The 17,481-nt window shown below is 36.3% G+C and overlaps 1 protein-coding gene across 3 annotated transcripts in view; it reads left to right on the top strand.

Annotated features, from left to right (window-relative positions):
* Window positions 1-17,481, top strand: part of JAK2 (Janus kinase 2) — a 118,235-nt gene that overhangs the window by 71,146 nt on the left and 29,608 nt on the right. For all 3 annotated transcript variants that reach the window (XM_045469984.1, XM_045469985.1, XM_045469986.1), the window contains 8 exons: window positions 2,409-2,730; window positions 3,464-3,583; window positions 6,323-6,480; window positions 8,210-8,321; window positions 11,280-11,466; window positions 12,103-12,230; window positions 14,881-15,015; window positions 16,106-16,193. In XM_045469984.1, the coding sequence (XP_045325940.1) occupies window positions 2,409-2,730; window positions 3,464-3,583; window positions 6,323-6,480; window positions 8,210-8,321; window positions 11,280-11,466; window positions 12,103-12,230; window positions 14,881-15,015; window positions 16,106-16,193 (1,250 nt within the window). The remainder of the gene's footprint in view (window positions 1-2,408; window positions 2,731-3,463; window positions 3,584-6,322; window positions 6,481-8,209; window positions 8,322-11,279; window positions 11,467-12,102; window positions 12,231-14,880; window positions 15,016-16,105; window positions 16,194-17,481) is intronic.

The following is a 17,481-nucleotide window of genomic DNA, read 5'->3' as shown; positions in this document are numbered from 1 at the left end:
GCTGTAAGAGGATCTTTTAGGGGCATTAGCAGGACTCAGGAGTTTGGCTTGACACATCGTTTAAGCACTTTTGGGGACATTGAAATTAAATGTGTAGATTGACTTGTATTTGGAAGATACGGATAGGGAGTTTAGAGGTCAGTGCTGCAGACACATATCAGAGTCATTTGGATATAGAGAATCTAGAGAGAAAGAGAGTATAAATAAGAGAAGAGGGCCCATAATAAAGTCTTGAGGAACTTTAACATTTAGTCACCAGGCAAAGGGGAATGAACCTGTGAAGAAGATTGAGGAGTATCCCACAAGACAGGAATAAAATCAGGAAAACTAAGGGGAGAGAGTTTCAGGAGAGGAGCTGCTCCTTAACGGTGCGGTAGGATGCTACTGAAAAATAACAAATAAGACGAATGTGGGAATTTGATTTTAGCAACTTGGAAGTTTTTCTTGATTTTAGCAAAAGCATTTTCTGTGAAATGATGGATCAGAAGTTAGACTGGAGTGCATTGAAGAGTAAGTGGAAATGGCTGTATCAACTCTAAGAAACAGCCCAGATAGGCTGTGGCTGGAGGGACATGTGGGATAAAGAGATTTTACGTTTAAGGTGGGGCCGACATTGGTATTTTGTGGATCGAAGAGGATCAAGAGGGTAAAACATCCCAGAGGGTGGATGTGTAGAGAGGAAGAGAGAGGCTCCAGGTAAATACAAATCAAAGAAGGGGCTTTACATCATTTATTGTAGCAGGTGCGAAGGAGGAGGGAATGAGTGCACATGTTTGTAGGTTTGCTAGCCGGATATTGAGGGAGCTCTGCTTAAAGAAGCTTTTTTACCTCTAGGAGAGAGATGAAGTCGCTTGATGAAAGTAAGGAGGAATTCAGCTGAGGGTTCAGGCAGAAGAAAGGTAGGCGGTTTGGGGAAATTTCAGAGGGTGGACATAGTTGTAGAACTTCGGAGAATGTGTTGAACCAGAGAAGTGTTGTAAAACTGATGGTAATGCTGCAGACATGTTTGAAATTGGTGATTCTGAGTTTCTCCTGCCCTGTCTGCCACATCAGTGAGTCTCCGGCAGCTGTGCTACTCGAGTAAGGAACAGAGTGTTCCTCCGGGGGCTTCAGGTACTTTAGGGAAGGGAAAAGCAGGGGTTTGCTGGCCCATGTGTAACAGCCAGTTCTCGAAAAAACCAAAGATGTGATTTGTTTGTTGTCTTTGCTGATATACGTGGTATAAATCCTGTCTATGGCCAGTTTCAGGGTATCAACCTGACGTGCCAGAATGTAGAATTGGGAAGAGACAAACAATAGCCGGTCTTTTTCACCCCTCATGTATGAGAGATGTAAACAACCTCAAAAGCCTAGTAGTAAAATGTGAAATAAAATTTTAAATGTAAAATAATTCGGAAGTGATACATTTTGAGTATTACCTATATTTTTAATATAATTTACTTATAGCCTTATATAACTTAAACTTTAATGATGGCTCTTTAGCAGTGAGCTCAGTAGTCTTCTGTTGTAATAATAAGCTCTCAGCATGAGTCAGCTCAAGTACTAGCTATAAATACTGAAATACAGGATAGAGTGATAAGTGATACTATGGAATGGTGCACAGAATACTGTCTGACAAAGGGAGGACCATCTAATATAGTCATTGAGAGAGGTTACCTGGATTGGATGATGCTTGAGCTGGGACTTTTGGAATAAGTAAGAGCCAACCAGATAGGAGACGGGTGATGGGAAGAAGGATTAGCACATGGGAAGGCATGGAAACTTAATGTAGTTGTACCTTCAGAAAGAAAATTTTCTTCATTTGTCAGATATTTGAGCAGGAGGGAAGTTATCTCTCTTCTTTAGGGTGTTTTACATAGAGGCAGAATTACTAAAGAGTCATTTCTAAGTGGAATCATTTTGATTGCAAAGGAATTATTAGGAGTTATTGAAAATGACCTAGAAAATAATGGATACCAAAGAAATATGTTTGCATAAGGAACAACAGTGGCTTCCAACAATATGTATCAGTTTCCAGAATTCAGATACATTTTGGTGTATGGCATCATAGGAAATATTTGCAACACAGTGCCCAAAAAATGATACGTAAGATGATCAGAGAAAACAAATTTTTAGAGACTCCATTATTAACTAGACTAAGTCTTCATTTCATTAGGGGAAGAAAATTAACATATCCTGTTCTGGGCATTTGTGGTAACTCAGAATTTTTGTATATTTTCACATCTTCAGACAAAACCTTCAGGATTTATATTATATCGGTGCCAGCCCTGTCCCCTTTCTCCACTTGACTACTTCCTGCACTGCTGCATTTACGTGTCGTGGAGAAAGGTGCTGATTTCTCTTTCAATTTCATTTTAGATTTGTGTTCCAGTTTGTTTTGTCTTTCTCTGTGTGTTCTTTATCCATAGCTACAAGACATTCTTACCAAAATGTGTTCGAGCAAAGATCCAAGACTATCATATTTTGACAAGGAAGAGAATAAGGTATAGATTTCGCAGATTTATTGAGCAGTTCAGCCATTGCAAAGCCACTGCCAGAAACTTGAAACTTAAGTATCTTATAAATCTGGAAACACTTCAGTCTGCCTTCTACACAGAGCAATTTGAAGTAAAAGAACCTGGAAGAGGTCCTTCAGGTGAGGAGATTTTTGCAACCATTGTAATAACTGGAAACGGTGGAATTCAGTGGTCAAGAGGGAAACATAAAGAAAGTGAGACACTGACAGAACAGGTAATCCTTAATGATATGTTCTCCTTCTTTGTTAATTTAGTGAATGCCAATAGAAACAAAGTAATTTTTCTCATTTGAAACATGAACTTGCGATTCTCTTCTCTCATTGATAAAAGTGGAAGTTTTTAATACTGTGAAACCATCAAGGTCATGTCTATAATTCTTTTCTTATTGTTCTTAAATGGTTTTTTATTTATTTTTTATGACAAATATTAGTAATGGTGTTCTTACAGTTTCCAAAAGGGCTTGAATTCTAAAAGTGATTTTTAAGGTCGTTTTGCCTCTTTTTAAAATTTTACCATTATTGATAATAAGCACAACCATAAAGTTTAATTGTTAAAGTTTAATTTTAATTGATTTTAAGATGATGTCTACTTGTTATTTGTTTAAGTCTGACACTGCAAGTTTTAAGTTTGTTCATATCTATGTTCTTGGATTATTATTAGATTACGTTCATTCTTTCTTGGTTAAACTTCAACTTTCTGACAATAGTTCCTATCCATGTTGATTGGATTGAAGGGTACTGTAGCATAATTAGTTCTTGGTAAACAAGACACAGTAAGTCTTAGGGTTAGACTATCGAGGGAGGGAATCCCATTTAATGCTGATCTGTTGCTGTCAATACTTTTTTATTTTAAAGAATTTGGAATGAATGTTATGTCCTTCATAGTCTTATTTTAAAATGGCTCCCTTAGTTCTACCTGTTTTTAATTTCAAATGCTCTTAATTATAGGATTTACAGTTATATTGTGACTTTCCTGATATCATTGATGTGACTATTAAACAAGGAAACCAAGAAGGCTCAAATGAAAGTAGAATTGTAACTATCCATAAGCAAGATGGTAAAAATCTGGTGAGTTTGCTCTATAGTTAAATAATGATTACGTTTAACAGTTGTCAGAAATAAGTGTTTTAGAGTCCTGAAACCAGAGTTATTTTCTTGTAGGAATTCTGATGATAGTTTTAAATATAACTCTAAATGTAAACATCAGTTTAGCAAGTTTTTGGGCACAGCTAGCTTTTGTGTCACTACCAACACAATCTTCCCAGAATGTCTTGAGCATTAATGTGTTTCTCACTCATTTTTATGATTGGCAAGTTAGCAGTTCCTCCACTCCCCTGCTGTGGGGCTGTGTCAGTTCCCTGTTGTAATGCTCAGTCCTGACGACATTCCTTTTATCAGTAGGGATGTGCATAATGCCAGTCATGCTGCCTCATTAAAACAGTGCTTTCTGGGATTCACATAACAAAATGTAAACCAGTCCCAGGTTAGCCCTACCTAAGCTGTAACACGTGATTGGTTCTAAAAGATGATCCTTTCTCTTTATTTGGTCAGCTTCAGAAAACCCACTTATTTTGTTTTTTATTAAAAAATTTTTTTGGGGGCGCCTGGGTGGCGCAGTCGGTTAAGCGTCCGACTTCAGCCAGGTCACGATCTCGCGGTCCGTGAGTTCGAGCCCCGCGTCGGGCTCTGGGCTGATGGCTCAGACCTGGAGCCTGTTTCCGATTCTGTGTCTCCCTGTCTCTCTGCCCCTCCCCCGTTCATGCTCTGTCTCTCTCTGTCCCAAAAATAAATAAACGTTGGAAAAAAAAAAAAAAGAAAAAAAAAAAGAAAAAAAATTTTTTTTACTGTAGTATAGTTGACACATAATGTTATATTAGCTTCAGATGTACAACATAATGATTTGATAACCCTGTACATTACACAGTGCTCAGCATGATAAGTGTCGTTAGAAAGCCTGCTTATTTTAACTGAAGGGGAGCAACTAAATTCCCTTATACTCTGCTCTTAAATTGCTTACCTGGTTCTGTCAGGGGATGCCTTCATTCTGTAAATGTGGTATTTATAAAACAATAAGTATTTCTAGAAGAGTTCGTGGATGCTAATATGAACATCCTGTAGTAACATAATGTACTTTATGGGATGGTATTTGGACTTGTTGGCTTTATTTTTGTTATTACTTTTTTAATGTTTATTAATATATTTGAGAGAGAGAGAAAGTGAGCAGGGGAAGGCAGAGGAGAGGGAGACACAGAATCGGAAGCAGGCTCCAGGGTCCGCACCATCCACACGGAGCCCGACGTGGGGCCTGAACCCATGAACCGTGAGATCGTGACCTGAGCCAAAGTCAGACGCTTGCCTGAGCCACCCAGGAGCCCCTTTTTTAAAATTTTTGTTTTCTTTTGTCTTTAAAGTTTATTTTGAGAGAGGAATAAGGAGAGAGAGACTCCCAAGCAGGCTCTGCACTGCTCGTGTGGAGCCTGACGTGGGTCTCAGACTCACGAACCGTAAGATCGTGACCTGAGCCAAAATCAGCTGTTGGTCACTTGATCTCCTAAGCCACCCAGGTGCCCCGTCTTTCTTTTTATCTTTAAAAGTGTGGTGAGATACACTTCACACAAAATTTAGCATCCTGTTCTAGGAGTTCCACTTCAGGGTGTGTATCCAAAGGAAACAAAGTCACTACCCTGAAGAGAGATTGGTACCCTCATGTTCATTGGAGATTCCTTGAATATTATCAGGTTTTAAATATTTTACCAAACTGATGGATAAAAATCGCTGTCCTGTGCGATATTTAATTTGCTTAATTAGAACCTGAGATTGAGCAAGCTCTTATGTGTTTGTAAACCAGCTGTTTGTATGTCTTCTTCTGCAGATTGTCTTTTTATAAACTTTGACTAATTTTCTTTTCTGCTTTTAATTGATTTTGTACATTTTTTGGTTAAGTTTAATCTTAGGTACTATTTTATGTTTGGGTTGCTATTATAAATGGGCCTATTTTGTCATTACACAATCTGACTACTTTTTATATCTGTGAAAGCTGTTGACTTGTATGTCCTATCTCCCAGTGAATTATCTTTGTGATGTAGTAGTTTAGTAGTTGTCTTCTTTTGGGATTCCCAAGTACACAATCATATAATCTCCAAATAGAGATACTTCTAGTCTTACATTTCTTTCTGTGGCCTAATTATGTTAACTAAATACGGTACAACACAGTATTAAGTATTGGGCTTTCTATTCCTATTTCTTATTCCTGATTTTCGGAGAAGTTGCTTCTATTAAATAAGGGTTTTTCCATTGTAAGAGATGTTGCATTTTAGGCTGATTATATGCTCACTTACATATGTATGCTACAATCATGGCATAGCTATATATGATTTTAGTTTATACTATATACATTTGAGTTTACAGCATGAATGTTTTAACCTTAGTAGTGTATACTTGGTATGTAAAAATAATACTTATTATTTCTAATTAATACCAACTTTTGTATCAGACCAGATAGATTTCTAATTGAGATGACTGGCATATTTGTCTAATTGGGGTATTGCGAAATACAGCAAAATTATGGATAAAAGTGAACTAGAAAGATGTGATAAGCCCATATTTGAGGGGTGTAAAATATCATACATAAGAATTTATAATTCATATTGGGTAATTGGGAGGCATAAAAGACATTTGAGCAATTTATAAGAAAATTAATTTAAGAGAATTCATCTAATGACATGGAGTGGAGGGCATTTTCAATAGGTAACATGCAGTTGACCTTTTAAATGATACTTATTATTTCCTTTTCTTTTCTCTGCTTAGGAAATTGAACTAAGCTCATTAAGAGAAGCTTTATCCTTTGTGTCATTAATTGATGGCTATTACAGATTAACCGCGGATGCACATCATTACCTCTGTAAAGAAGTAGCTCCTCCGATGGTGCTTGAAAATATACAAAGCAACTGTCATGGCCCGATTTTGTGAGTAATACAGACTTTAAAAGTAATTGTTTTAAAAAGTCAGTTAGATACTGACAAAGAATTTTTTACAACGAAGTGATATACGTAGGTTTAGGAGTTTAGGAACAAAATACTAACCTTAATTTCACAGAAGTAGTTTTTTCTTTTCCTTAACAAAAGTTGATTTGCAATCGGATTCCATAATAATTAGAATTATTTAGGATGTCACTTGCTTTCTGTATCGAAGCCTATAAGACTTAAATTGTACAGCCTGGTGTTTAGCTGCCTAGGTGTGTTTAAGTAACTCTTGAGTGTTATTTTTAAAAAAAAGCCATCCAATTTATATTTCATTAATTTTGAAATACTGCAGAGGAACCACAGTGCAAAATTTAGTAATCATTATATTTTGATAATCCAGCTCCTCTTACTGAAAACTTGTGTTCACAAGATGTGTTGTGATGTCCCTGTTTCGAAGATGAGTGAGTGGCGTGCAATGCTTTGTGCAGGGATGAAAGTGACAGCGCTCTGTTTCTGTGCTGTTCAATACGGTAGTCGCTGGCTACTTGTGGCCAGTTAGCATTCACGATGTGGCTAGTGCAACTGAGGGACTGGATTTTGAAACTGAATGTAGTTTTAATAAGTTTGTACTTAAACAGTGCCCTGTGGCTGCTAGCTCCATATGGATCCACACAGGGACAGACCCCCACTGTAGTACTGGATAAAGCCAAGTGTCCCGCACAGCATCTGTTTAGCCCAAGTTTTAGTTATCGCTCAGCCTGTATGTACTTTCGGATTGGTACCAGGCTTGAAAGACGTGTAAAGAAGAAATAGTCTGGAAGTGTGAGCATACGTGTCTTGACCTTAACCTACCCTTAATTAAATATTTGAGAAAAACGTATCCAGACTGATGTTTAAGACTTGTTTCTGTCTATACCTCTAATCTGTTTAATAGTAAGTATGGTTGTTATGAAAAAGTTGTACTACTTGAACATTCTATAACTTACGTATTTAGTATTTAAAAACTCCTACCATTCATTCATTCATTCTTCATCCATCCATTCAAGCATTCTTTCATTTATTTATAGAACATTTGCTGGGTGCCTAATATGTGCCACTGGTTTGTGTATGAGAAATACAGTGATGAATGAAACAGATTTTTCCTGCTTTCATATAGATTACCTTTTGACTTTTCTTTCAAGATGTCCAGCTCCAATAAAACATATAGTAAAATTTGAAAATCAGTAATCTTTGTCACTTGCCATAGGTCTTCTATTATACTTTGGTATTAAATACTAAAATAAGGCTTATAAATTTTTATGCTAGTAATTGCGATGGTAGCAAAGACATAAGTGTTTTATGATATATTGTTTGCATAGTTAAATGAAGTTTTCTGGGAGTGAACATGGTTTTTAAAAAAACTAAATTTTTAATTATAAGACAGAAAATTCAAATGAACAAAATGTTCTTAGTGATTTTCTGTATCTTACTATACGTTTTATTTGTGTTTAAAACCCTTGAATTGATTTGAACTTATCACAAAATAGCTTTGAAATAGTTAAAAATTGATTTGAACTTATCGCAAAAAGTACTGTAATACTTTTCTTTACAAGGTAATTGATAAGCGTATAAAATAGAGGAGACTTATAAAAAGTCTGAGACTTTTAGATTTGATTTTTGATCTCTTAGATTACATTTTGGTCTTAGTGTCATGGGACTTGCTATATTATTCAAATTACTTCTTTACCTTTAGAATGGATTTTGCCATCAGTAAACTGAAGAAAGCAGGTAATCAGACTGGACTCTATGTACTTCGATGCAGTCCTAAGGACTTTAATAAATATTTTCTGACTTTTGCTGTCGAGGTTAGTATTTCACAATAAATGGTAACTTTTTTTTAAAATTTCATTTCCCATCCCACTCCCCTCCTCTGGCAAAGGTAACATCTTTATTTAGCCTGTATAATTTCCCCCTCATGTTTATCTACCATTTTTTCTTTTTTTTAATACTCAGAATGACAGCTCTGGATATGATAACTAGAATAATAATGCTTAGTTAACCTCAGAGATTCTGTATCAATAAACAAGATGTAGGGGCGCCTGGGTGGCCCAGTCGGTTAGGTGTCCATTTCTTGATTTTGGCCTCAGGTCATGATCTCACGGTTGGTGAGATGGGCCCTGCGTCAGGCTCTGTGCTGGCAGTGAGGAAACTGCTTGGGATTTTCTCTCTCTCTCTGATCTTCCCCAACTCATGCTCTCACTCTCTCTCTCAAAATAAATGAATAAACTTAAAAAAAATAAGATATAATTCCTAGGATTTATATAAAATTATTTATAATGTCTTTTCATTTGGTATTTATTTCATTTTTTTAAACGTTTATTTATTTATTTTTGAGAGAGAGAGAGCACAAGTGAGAGAGAGGCAGAGAGAGCGGGAGACACAGAATCCAAAGCAGGCTCCAGGCTCTGAGCTGTCAGCACAGAGCTTGACAGGAGGGCTCAAACCCACGAACCACGAATCATGATCTGAGCCACCCAGTTGCCCCTGAAATTTATTTTATTTTTTGACATTTGGATGTTACTAGCGTGTCGAATTTGACCAAGTCTCTTTAAGTCTCTTTTTGCAAAAATGGAGATCTTTACCAAAACACAGAACCAAATGAATCAGAAGCAAATTTTCCTTTTATGGTAATTGGTTATAGAATTAGAATGAAATAGGTTAATAACAACTAAACATAATTTGTTTAACTAGTGGTTTTCCAGTATTAAGAATAATGATCTACCATGTATATGTTTTAAGGATAAAACTACAATGAAACCACACTGTTAATACAGGTAATTTTGAATCTCATCTAACATTGTTTACTACCCCAAATATCTAAAAAGATACTCTTACTTCTAAGGCAGTTTCATGGTATAAATCTTTTTTTTCTTTTTCCCTTTTTTTTTGTTTTTTAATTAAAAAATTTTTTTTCTTTTTTAATATGAAATTTATTGTCAAATTGGTTTTCATACAACACGCAGTGCTCATCCCAACAGGTGCCTTCCTCATGCGCATCACCCACTTTCCCCTCCCTCCCACTCCCCCATTAACCCTCCCTTTAAAAAAAAAATTTTTTTTAATGTTTATTCATTTTTAAGAGACAGAGTGTGAGCGTGGTGGGGTGGGGGGCGGACAGAGAGAGAGAGAGAGAGAGAGAGAGAGACACAGAATCTGAAGCAGGCTCCAGGCTTTGAGCCATAGCCTAGAGCCCAATGCGGGCTCAGAGTCTCAAGCTGTGAGATCATGACCTGAGTGCAAGTCGGATGCTTAACCGACTGAGCCACTCAGGCGCCCCTCATAGTATAAATCTTGAGAAACTTTATAGCAGCTTCCAAAATTTTCTTACTTACAAAAGTATACAAAGTAATGTTTTGGTTATTCAATTATTTTAATTTTTATAAAATTCAGTCACTTTATATTTAGCATATCGAGTAGATTAATTGTCCATAAGTATGTAAGGTGGGTTACTTGATAAGTTTAGCATTTAATATTACTAATAATCTATCCTAATTTCATTGTATCTTTTTACTGTAATATATAGCAGTCCAACATATTTAAGCATCAATTCAAAATGTATTTTTTTTATGTTTACTTTATTTGCTCAACCTAATATGAGGGCTGTATACTAGAGAGTGTATGGCATAACCCTGCTTTAAGAAATGTATCTTTTGGGAAAACAAAAATAGGAAGATATACCAAAGAAGTACTAAACTGAGCATTGTAATTAGTCAGTATAGACAAACATAGACAATAACAAAAAAGGGTTGCAATTAAGGAAGAGCTTTTGGAGTAGGAAAGATTTGGGGTATTTTGTCAGTTTCATTTCATAAGTGGTTTTAAGGAGGTTGAATATGCTAATAAGTAGCTCAAAAAATAGGTGAATAAAGAAGTTCATAGTATAGCACATAAAACAAACACTGAAAAACTGAAAATATTAAAATCGCCAGGAGAGTTAATTATGCAAATACAGTAGTGGTACAGTGAATGGGTAATCATCTTTGCGTATGAAATGGGGTCAGGGTTGTTAGGGAGTACCTCACAGAAAAGATGATACTTGACCCTAGTGTTAAGAAGTGTCTAGGGGCGCCTGAGTGGCTCAGTCAGTTAAGTGTCTGACTTCAGCTCAGGTCATGATCTCACGGTTCATGAGTTCGAGCCTCGCGTCCTGCTCTGGGCTGACAGGTCAGAGCCTGGAGCCCGCTTCAGATTCTGTGTCTCCCTCTGTCTGCCCGTCCACTGCTTGCACTCTGTCTCTCGCATTGTCTCAAGAATAAAAATTAAATAAAAAAGAAGTGTCTAAAAGTCCATTGCTCAGAAGGAGAGGATGTATATTCACACGTAGAGAACAGCATGGCATTTGCTTGAAATTTTTAAAGTCGCTTAATACAGCTAGAACAGGTTATATGTTGGCTCCGGTAGAAGGTGGGGTTGGAGGTAGAGGCTGAAGCCTGCTCTTGGAAGTCCTTATTTCTAAGTTACTTTTAGATTTTGTCTTGTAAATGATGGGAAGTTTTTAAGGATGGTATTATAATTATCATTGCTTTCTTACTTGCTTTTTAAGAAAATCAACTGTTGAGCCATTATGTAAGGTTTGTATTATCATCAGATACCTTTTTGAGGAACAGGCACGTCTCTCACCCTATACCAGCACTGTGTTAGGATTCACACTTCATATGTCTAAATGTTCTGTTGGTTGTTTCTGTGATAACATTTTTGTCACAATAATTACTGTGGTGACCATTGTGATTTTTCCCTCTGTCTTTATAATTAAACTTATTTAGCGAGATAATGTCATCGAATATAAGCATTGTTTGATTACAAAAAATGAGAATGGAGAATACAACCTCAGTGGGACCAAGAAGAACTTCAGTAATCTTAAAGATCTTTTGAATTGCTACCAGATGGAAACTGTTCGCTCAGACAGTATAATTTTCCAGTTTACTAAATGCTGCCCCCCAAAGTTGAAAGGTAAAATAATTTTCTAGTTAGTATTAAAATACTGGTCATGGATTGTGTATATGGTAAAAGGCATCTTCCGTGTATCGATTACAAAAGAAATATGAGAGAAGCAGCTCCAAACAAATTAATTTTGTCTTGTTCTCTTGTACAAGGATCCTCAGATAGGATTATTCAGTTTGATTTAAGTCTATATGTCACTTGAAGTTCCATAATGCTGAAATGACATTTAAGAAATGACAATCACTTGGTATAAAATCACTTACTGAAAGACTCCTCTGCCAAATCTCGTATGTTGTTCTAAGGAAAAACTTTCATACTCTTTTAGAATTTTAATTTCTATACTTTTAAAATAACGATAGTAAGATTATAAATCCCTTGGAATAAGAGGTTTATTAAAAATTGTTATTAAAATTCCTGAAAAATTATGTTAATTAAGGAAATCATTACAGTTTTGAATGTTTGAAATAACTGGTTAAAATGCATCAAAGCCCAATGAATAAATTCCTAAAATAAATTTCTCTTTGTTGGAGAAATGAACAAGTTGTGTTTCTTATGTATAGAACACATTTTATTTTACTCCTTTGGAGCAGTTTATATCCTCAGTGTGTTTGGTTATATATTTTGTTTTCATTTTTTTTTAAACAGATAAATCAAATCTTCTAGTCTTTAGAACCAATGGCGTTTCTGATGTACCAACATCACCAACATTACAGAGGCATAATAATGTGAACCAAATGGTGTTTCACAAAATCAGAAATGAAGATTTGATATTTGTAAGTCATTAGATGCTAATTATTGTCCTTTTTGTCCTTGTAAAACAACTGTTTTCTTGATTTCCTATCCCACATTATATTCATGTGACATTTGGAACTATTCCTATTATAACCTATATTATCAAAATTTTATCTCAGTTTAAGTATTTTTATTTCTTGTGAAAATGTGATACCAAACTGGAGTTAGAAATGAGCAAGGGGCATCTGGGCGTCAGTTACTTAAGTGTCCACTCCCCTCCCATTCTTTCATGCCCATTCATTTTTTGAGAGAGAGAGAGACAGACAGACAGCGACAGAGAGACAGAGTGCAAGCAAGAGAGGGGCAGTTGAGAGATGGAGACACAGAATCTGAAGCAGGCTCTAGGCTTCGAGCCATCAGCGCAGAGCCCACACGGAGCTTGAACCCATGAACTGTGAGACCATGACCTGAGCCAAAGTTGGATACCCAACTGACTGAGCCACCAGGCACTGCAAGTGTCCAATTCTTGATTTTGGCTCAGGTCGTGATCTCATGGGTACATGAGATTGAGCCCCACATCAGGCTCTGCACTGACAGCACAGAGCTGGCTTGAGATTCTCTCTCTTCCTCTCTCTCTCTCTCTCTCTCTGCCCCTCCCCTGCTATGCTCTCTGTCTCTAAAAATAAATGAACTTAAAAAAATTAAAAATATTTCTTTTTAAATCTTAAATTAAAACTTAAAAATCTTCTTCTACAAAAGACCTATGTCTTAATTCTTTTTTTTTTTTTTTTTTTTCAACGTTTATTTTATTTTTGGGACAGAGAGAGACAGAGCACGAACGGGGGAGGGGCAGAGAGAGAGGGAGACACAGAATCGGAAACAGGCTCCAGGCTCTGAGCCATCAGCCCAGAGCCTGACGCGGGGCTCGAACTCACGGACCGCGAGATCGTGACCTGGCTGAAGTCGGACGCTTAACCAACTGCGCCACCCAGGCGCCCCCCTATGTCTTAATTCTTAAGTTCTCAAGAAAGTAAGGGAAATGCATGGAGTTAAAAATAAAGAAGGAACTGAAAACAAAGTGTGCATAAGAGCTGATGTTTGGGCTGCAGGATGATGTTGGGGGGTTGGGATTTGTTTCATTAAACAAGGGAATTAAGATCACAAGCAACACGAAGAAGGGCCAAGCCTTATAAGGCCTCCACAAGACCAGGAGTTGAAAGTGAGACCACCTCAGAATAAAACCAGGACCCTCAAATAAATACATCCCCAGTAAAACAACATGGATTATGAAAACTTCCTCCACTAGGAAAAGGAGAAGAAAAGGAGTGTTGTCTGCTTTTGTTGGGTTCTTAGAGAAAAAAAAGTCTCTCCTGAGAATTTGTAACTATAAGCTTTCCAGTTTCGATTTCTTTATACCATCTGCATAAGCCAATACATTAAAATAAAAGTGTTACCCTGTGATGCTTGGAAGAAGCAAATACAAAATCTTTTTGGAAGAACATACTCTTACCCTAGGCCACCCAGAATCCCCACAAAGAAAATAAACATGAGCTTTTAATCAAAAATTGTAACACATTCAAGGAAATAATTCAGAATTAGGCAAGAGTCAGCAGACCAACGAACATCTACATTAGACCTCTTAAGAACTTCATGTAACAGACTTTTCAGATTGAGGTTATAAGATATATATGCATGTTTAAAGACACAAATGGAGTTGAAAACATGGGGAAAAAACCAAGGCATTATCAAAAAGACCAGAACAATTTGGAGAAAGGAAAATGTAGAAGTGAAAAATATGCTCATTGACGTTAAAACAAAGTAAGGAGCAGATTACCCATTGTTGAAGGGAGAATTAGTGAATTGCAAAATCTGAAAAATTTTCAGGTGCAGCAGATAGGGAGAAAGAAATGGAAATTATGAAAGAGATTAAGGGACACAGAGAGTGGAATGAGGAAGAATAACTGATGTCTGAGTTCCGTAAGGATACGCTAGCTGGAATTATACAGAATTATAAAGACTTGAATCTCCCTGTAAATAACAGCAAGCAGAGAGTTGCTACATGACCTAACATTACAAGACCAGTAACAGTAGAGCTTCAGTTTGAACACCGGCAGCCCAACTTCAGGGTGCAGTCTTTCAACAACTGTTTTGTAAGGATAAGCAAGAAACACTAGTGATAGCAGTAATCACTAACGCTTATCAAGTCCATGTGGTATGGACTGTCCTAAGTGCTTTCATGTATTTATTAATTTATTGCTCATAACAAGAATATGCAAAATTGATTATCCCCATTCCTGAGATAAGGAAACCAGGATACCTGCAGCACAGAGATCAAATAGCCGCAAAAGGTCGTACAACTAGGAGTTCCACACTCTCTCTGCCTCCACAGACCAGACTGTACTTCCTTTCACTATTATGAAAGGCAAACAAAAATATTCGTATGTAAATAAATGTAGGTAAACACTGACACTATGAAAAAGTGATAGTTATAGCTAATTCAGGGGGTTTAAGAACATGGTGGAACCAAAATGCACTTTATTCATTAATCCCTATGTTCTGTCTTTTATTACAAAGTACAGTTAATATTTGCTTATGGATTTTTAAAAACCCTTTGTCATGAAACATATTTCCTAATTCCTATATCTTTCTTCATCTTTGCTGATTCTTATTTTTCCTTTTTTTCTTTTACAGAATGAAAGCCTTGGGCAAGGCACTTTTACAAAAATTTTTAAAGGTGTAAGAAGAGAAGTAGGAGACTATGGTCAACTGCATGAAACAGAAGTTCTTTTAAAAGTTCTGGATAAAGCACACAGAAACTATTCAGAGGTGTGTATATTCTTTGTATAGCTCATGTAGTTCATGACATTTAAACATATGCAATCATATGGACACAGCACATTCATGCATGTAGCTTTTCAAAACTGTAATTTTTAAAAGTATACATATCAAGGACCTTTCTGAGGATGCGTTCTGGGGGTGGGGGGGTAGAGACTTATAGGATTTTTTTAATAACTTATTTCTAAACTAATTACTCATAACATTGTATTATGGGTATTACTACATTTCTGCATATATTAAGCCAGTGGCTTTCAAACTTGGTTCTCCAGAGCTTTATGGGTTTCTACAGATTTCTTCCATGGTTTAATCCATGTTTAAAAAAAATTTTGAAAGGCACTGTCCTAAGGAATGCTCCAGGTGAAATGCGGATGCCTCTGGGCATGATCTGGAGATGCTAGCCAGCAGAAACCTGCTTGTCAGTTGTCAGGGTCCTTTACATAGCAAAGCATCACCAAACATGACATAATAAACATTTGTGGTGAGTAACATGTCTTAAGTGATGTTAGCGGAAGGTGACGTGAAACATACAAGTGAAAGTTTTTCTAACCCAGAATACCACAGTGTTGGTGGTTGTGATCCTTCACAACTGTACCCAGAAGGTCTAGTCAGAGGTTAGTTGAGTTAGAGTGATATTAATAACATGCCTGACATAGTTGTCATGATCTTTTATCTGCACAGTGATCAGTCTTAATTCTTTGAGAAGTTCTCTGAAGCTCTCGTCCATTTACTTAGTGTCTCTGGCGTCTGCCTGTGTTCTCTCCTCCAGGTGCTGTGGGTCTAAGGCTGCTGATCTTGTGTCATTCATATTGCCCTGTACCACTATTGTTCTCTCCCACTGATACTTTCTTATTCGAGGCTTTCTCAGGGGCTTTCTCTGAATGAACTCTAGCATCGAGGTTGATAGCAGTGTCAAGTCCATCTAAGGGAACCACAGCGCATTAGCCTTGTCTGTGTCCTGAGAATAAGGAAAAAGTGCATTTCTCTTATGACAGACGGTATCTCTCTGACCTATGAACATTTTTAGACACAAACAATAATTCTTTTGTATTTTTGGTATATATTTTTTTCTTTTCCTTAGTCTTTCTTTGAAGCAGCAAGCATGATGAGCCAGCTTTCTCACAAGCACCTGGTTTTAAATTATGGAGTATGTGTCTGTGGAGAGGAAAGTAAGTAAAACTACGGGCTTCCTTATGTTCATATCATGCCTTTCTCAGAGCATCTAGTGTTGTGTATATAGAAAATTCAATTTCAGGATCATAATTAAGTATCAGTATAAACCATGTTGAAAGGAATTAAATATTGTTGAAACCAAAAACATCGTAGAACGGTTCAGCAATGTCTTCTAAAAAAGGAAATGAATGAATGAAATTAAAATGCAGAAAACAGTTAACATGCCTTATGTCAAAATGTCCAAACAGCAGAGTCTTCGAGTAAACATGTCTTATAATCTTTTCTGTTAACCATACCAATACAGATTGTGGCTGGTTCAATATGTCATTGGAATAACTGGCCATTTTAGCACAAATTTATTTGGAATTACGTAAAAAACATAAACTATAGGTTGGAATTTTAATGGAACTGACTGAAATGATTGGATGTTGATGTTTGATATATTTTATGGCTAAATTTAGACTGTTCATAAAAACCAAGTTTACATTCAGAAAATTACATAATTCTCTATTTTCTGTTAGTAATGTGGAGTAAATATGCATCCATGCTTATATCACATTTCTTCATATTTTTGAAAATCGATTGTCTTTTCAGACAGTGATTTTCAAATCTGTTCTGTGGAGGTATTTAGGTACCTCAGGGGGTTGATGAAGTGAGAGTAAACCTAAATGCAGTAATGAGACTACTGCTCACTTGTCCCTGACTAGAGTGGTTCTGAATTTGTCTCTTTTTTTATTGATGTTTCTCATAATTTTTCATTAAGGGGGATGAAAGAATACATTTCTTTAAAAAGTCGGAAAACAGTGTTTCAGAGCATGTAATTCCAGTTCTTACGCTGGCTTATATATTTCACTGATCCTGTGAAACACTTTTTTCACATTTAAAAATACCTGAAATTGGGATGTGTGATATAATCAATGATAAGTCATTATTTAATTGGCAATTTTTTTCTTTTATGACACATAAAACAATGGAACTTATGACAGTCAGTTGGTATCTGTGAAACATAGTAGGTTTTTAGTGCCGCATAAAATAGTTTCATTAAGCTTTGTTCATTGTAACTCTTAGATATTTATTCTTTTTTTTCATTTCCTTCTCTTTTTGACACTTGCTGTGACATAAATTTACCTGTGGTCAGCTCTTAATTATCAGTATATGGATTGTGTTTTCTAAATTAACTATGGGTAGCAAAACAGTCATTAAATTTGTCTTAGTTACCCAGCAAGGTCCAAAACTGATGTATACCAAGTGAGAACTAAGTAATTGTAATATCAGATCAGGCAG

Source organism: Leopardus geoffroyi, chromosome D4, assembly GCF_018350155.1.
Source record: "Leopardus geoffroyi isolate Oge1 chromosome D4, O.geoffroyi_Oge1_pat1.0, whole genome shotgun sequence".
NCBI lineage: Eukaryota > Metazoa > Chordata > Mammalia > Carnivora > Felidae > Leopardus > Leopardus geoffroyi.
This window is presented reverse-complemented; position numbering and strand designations above follow the sequence as displayed.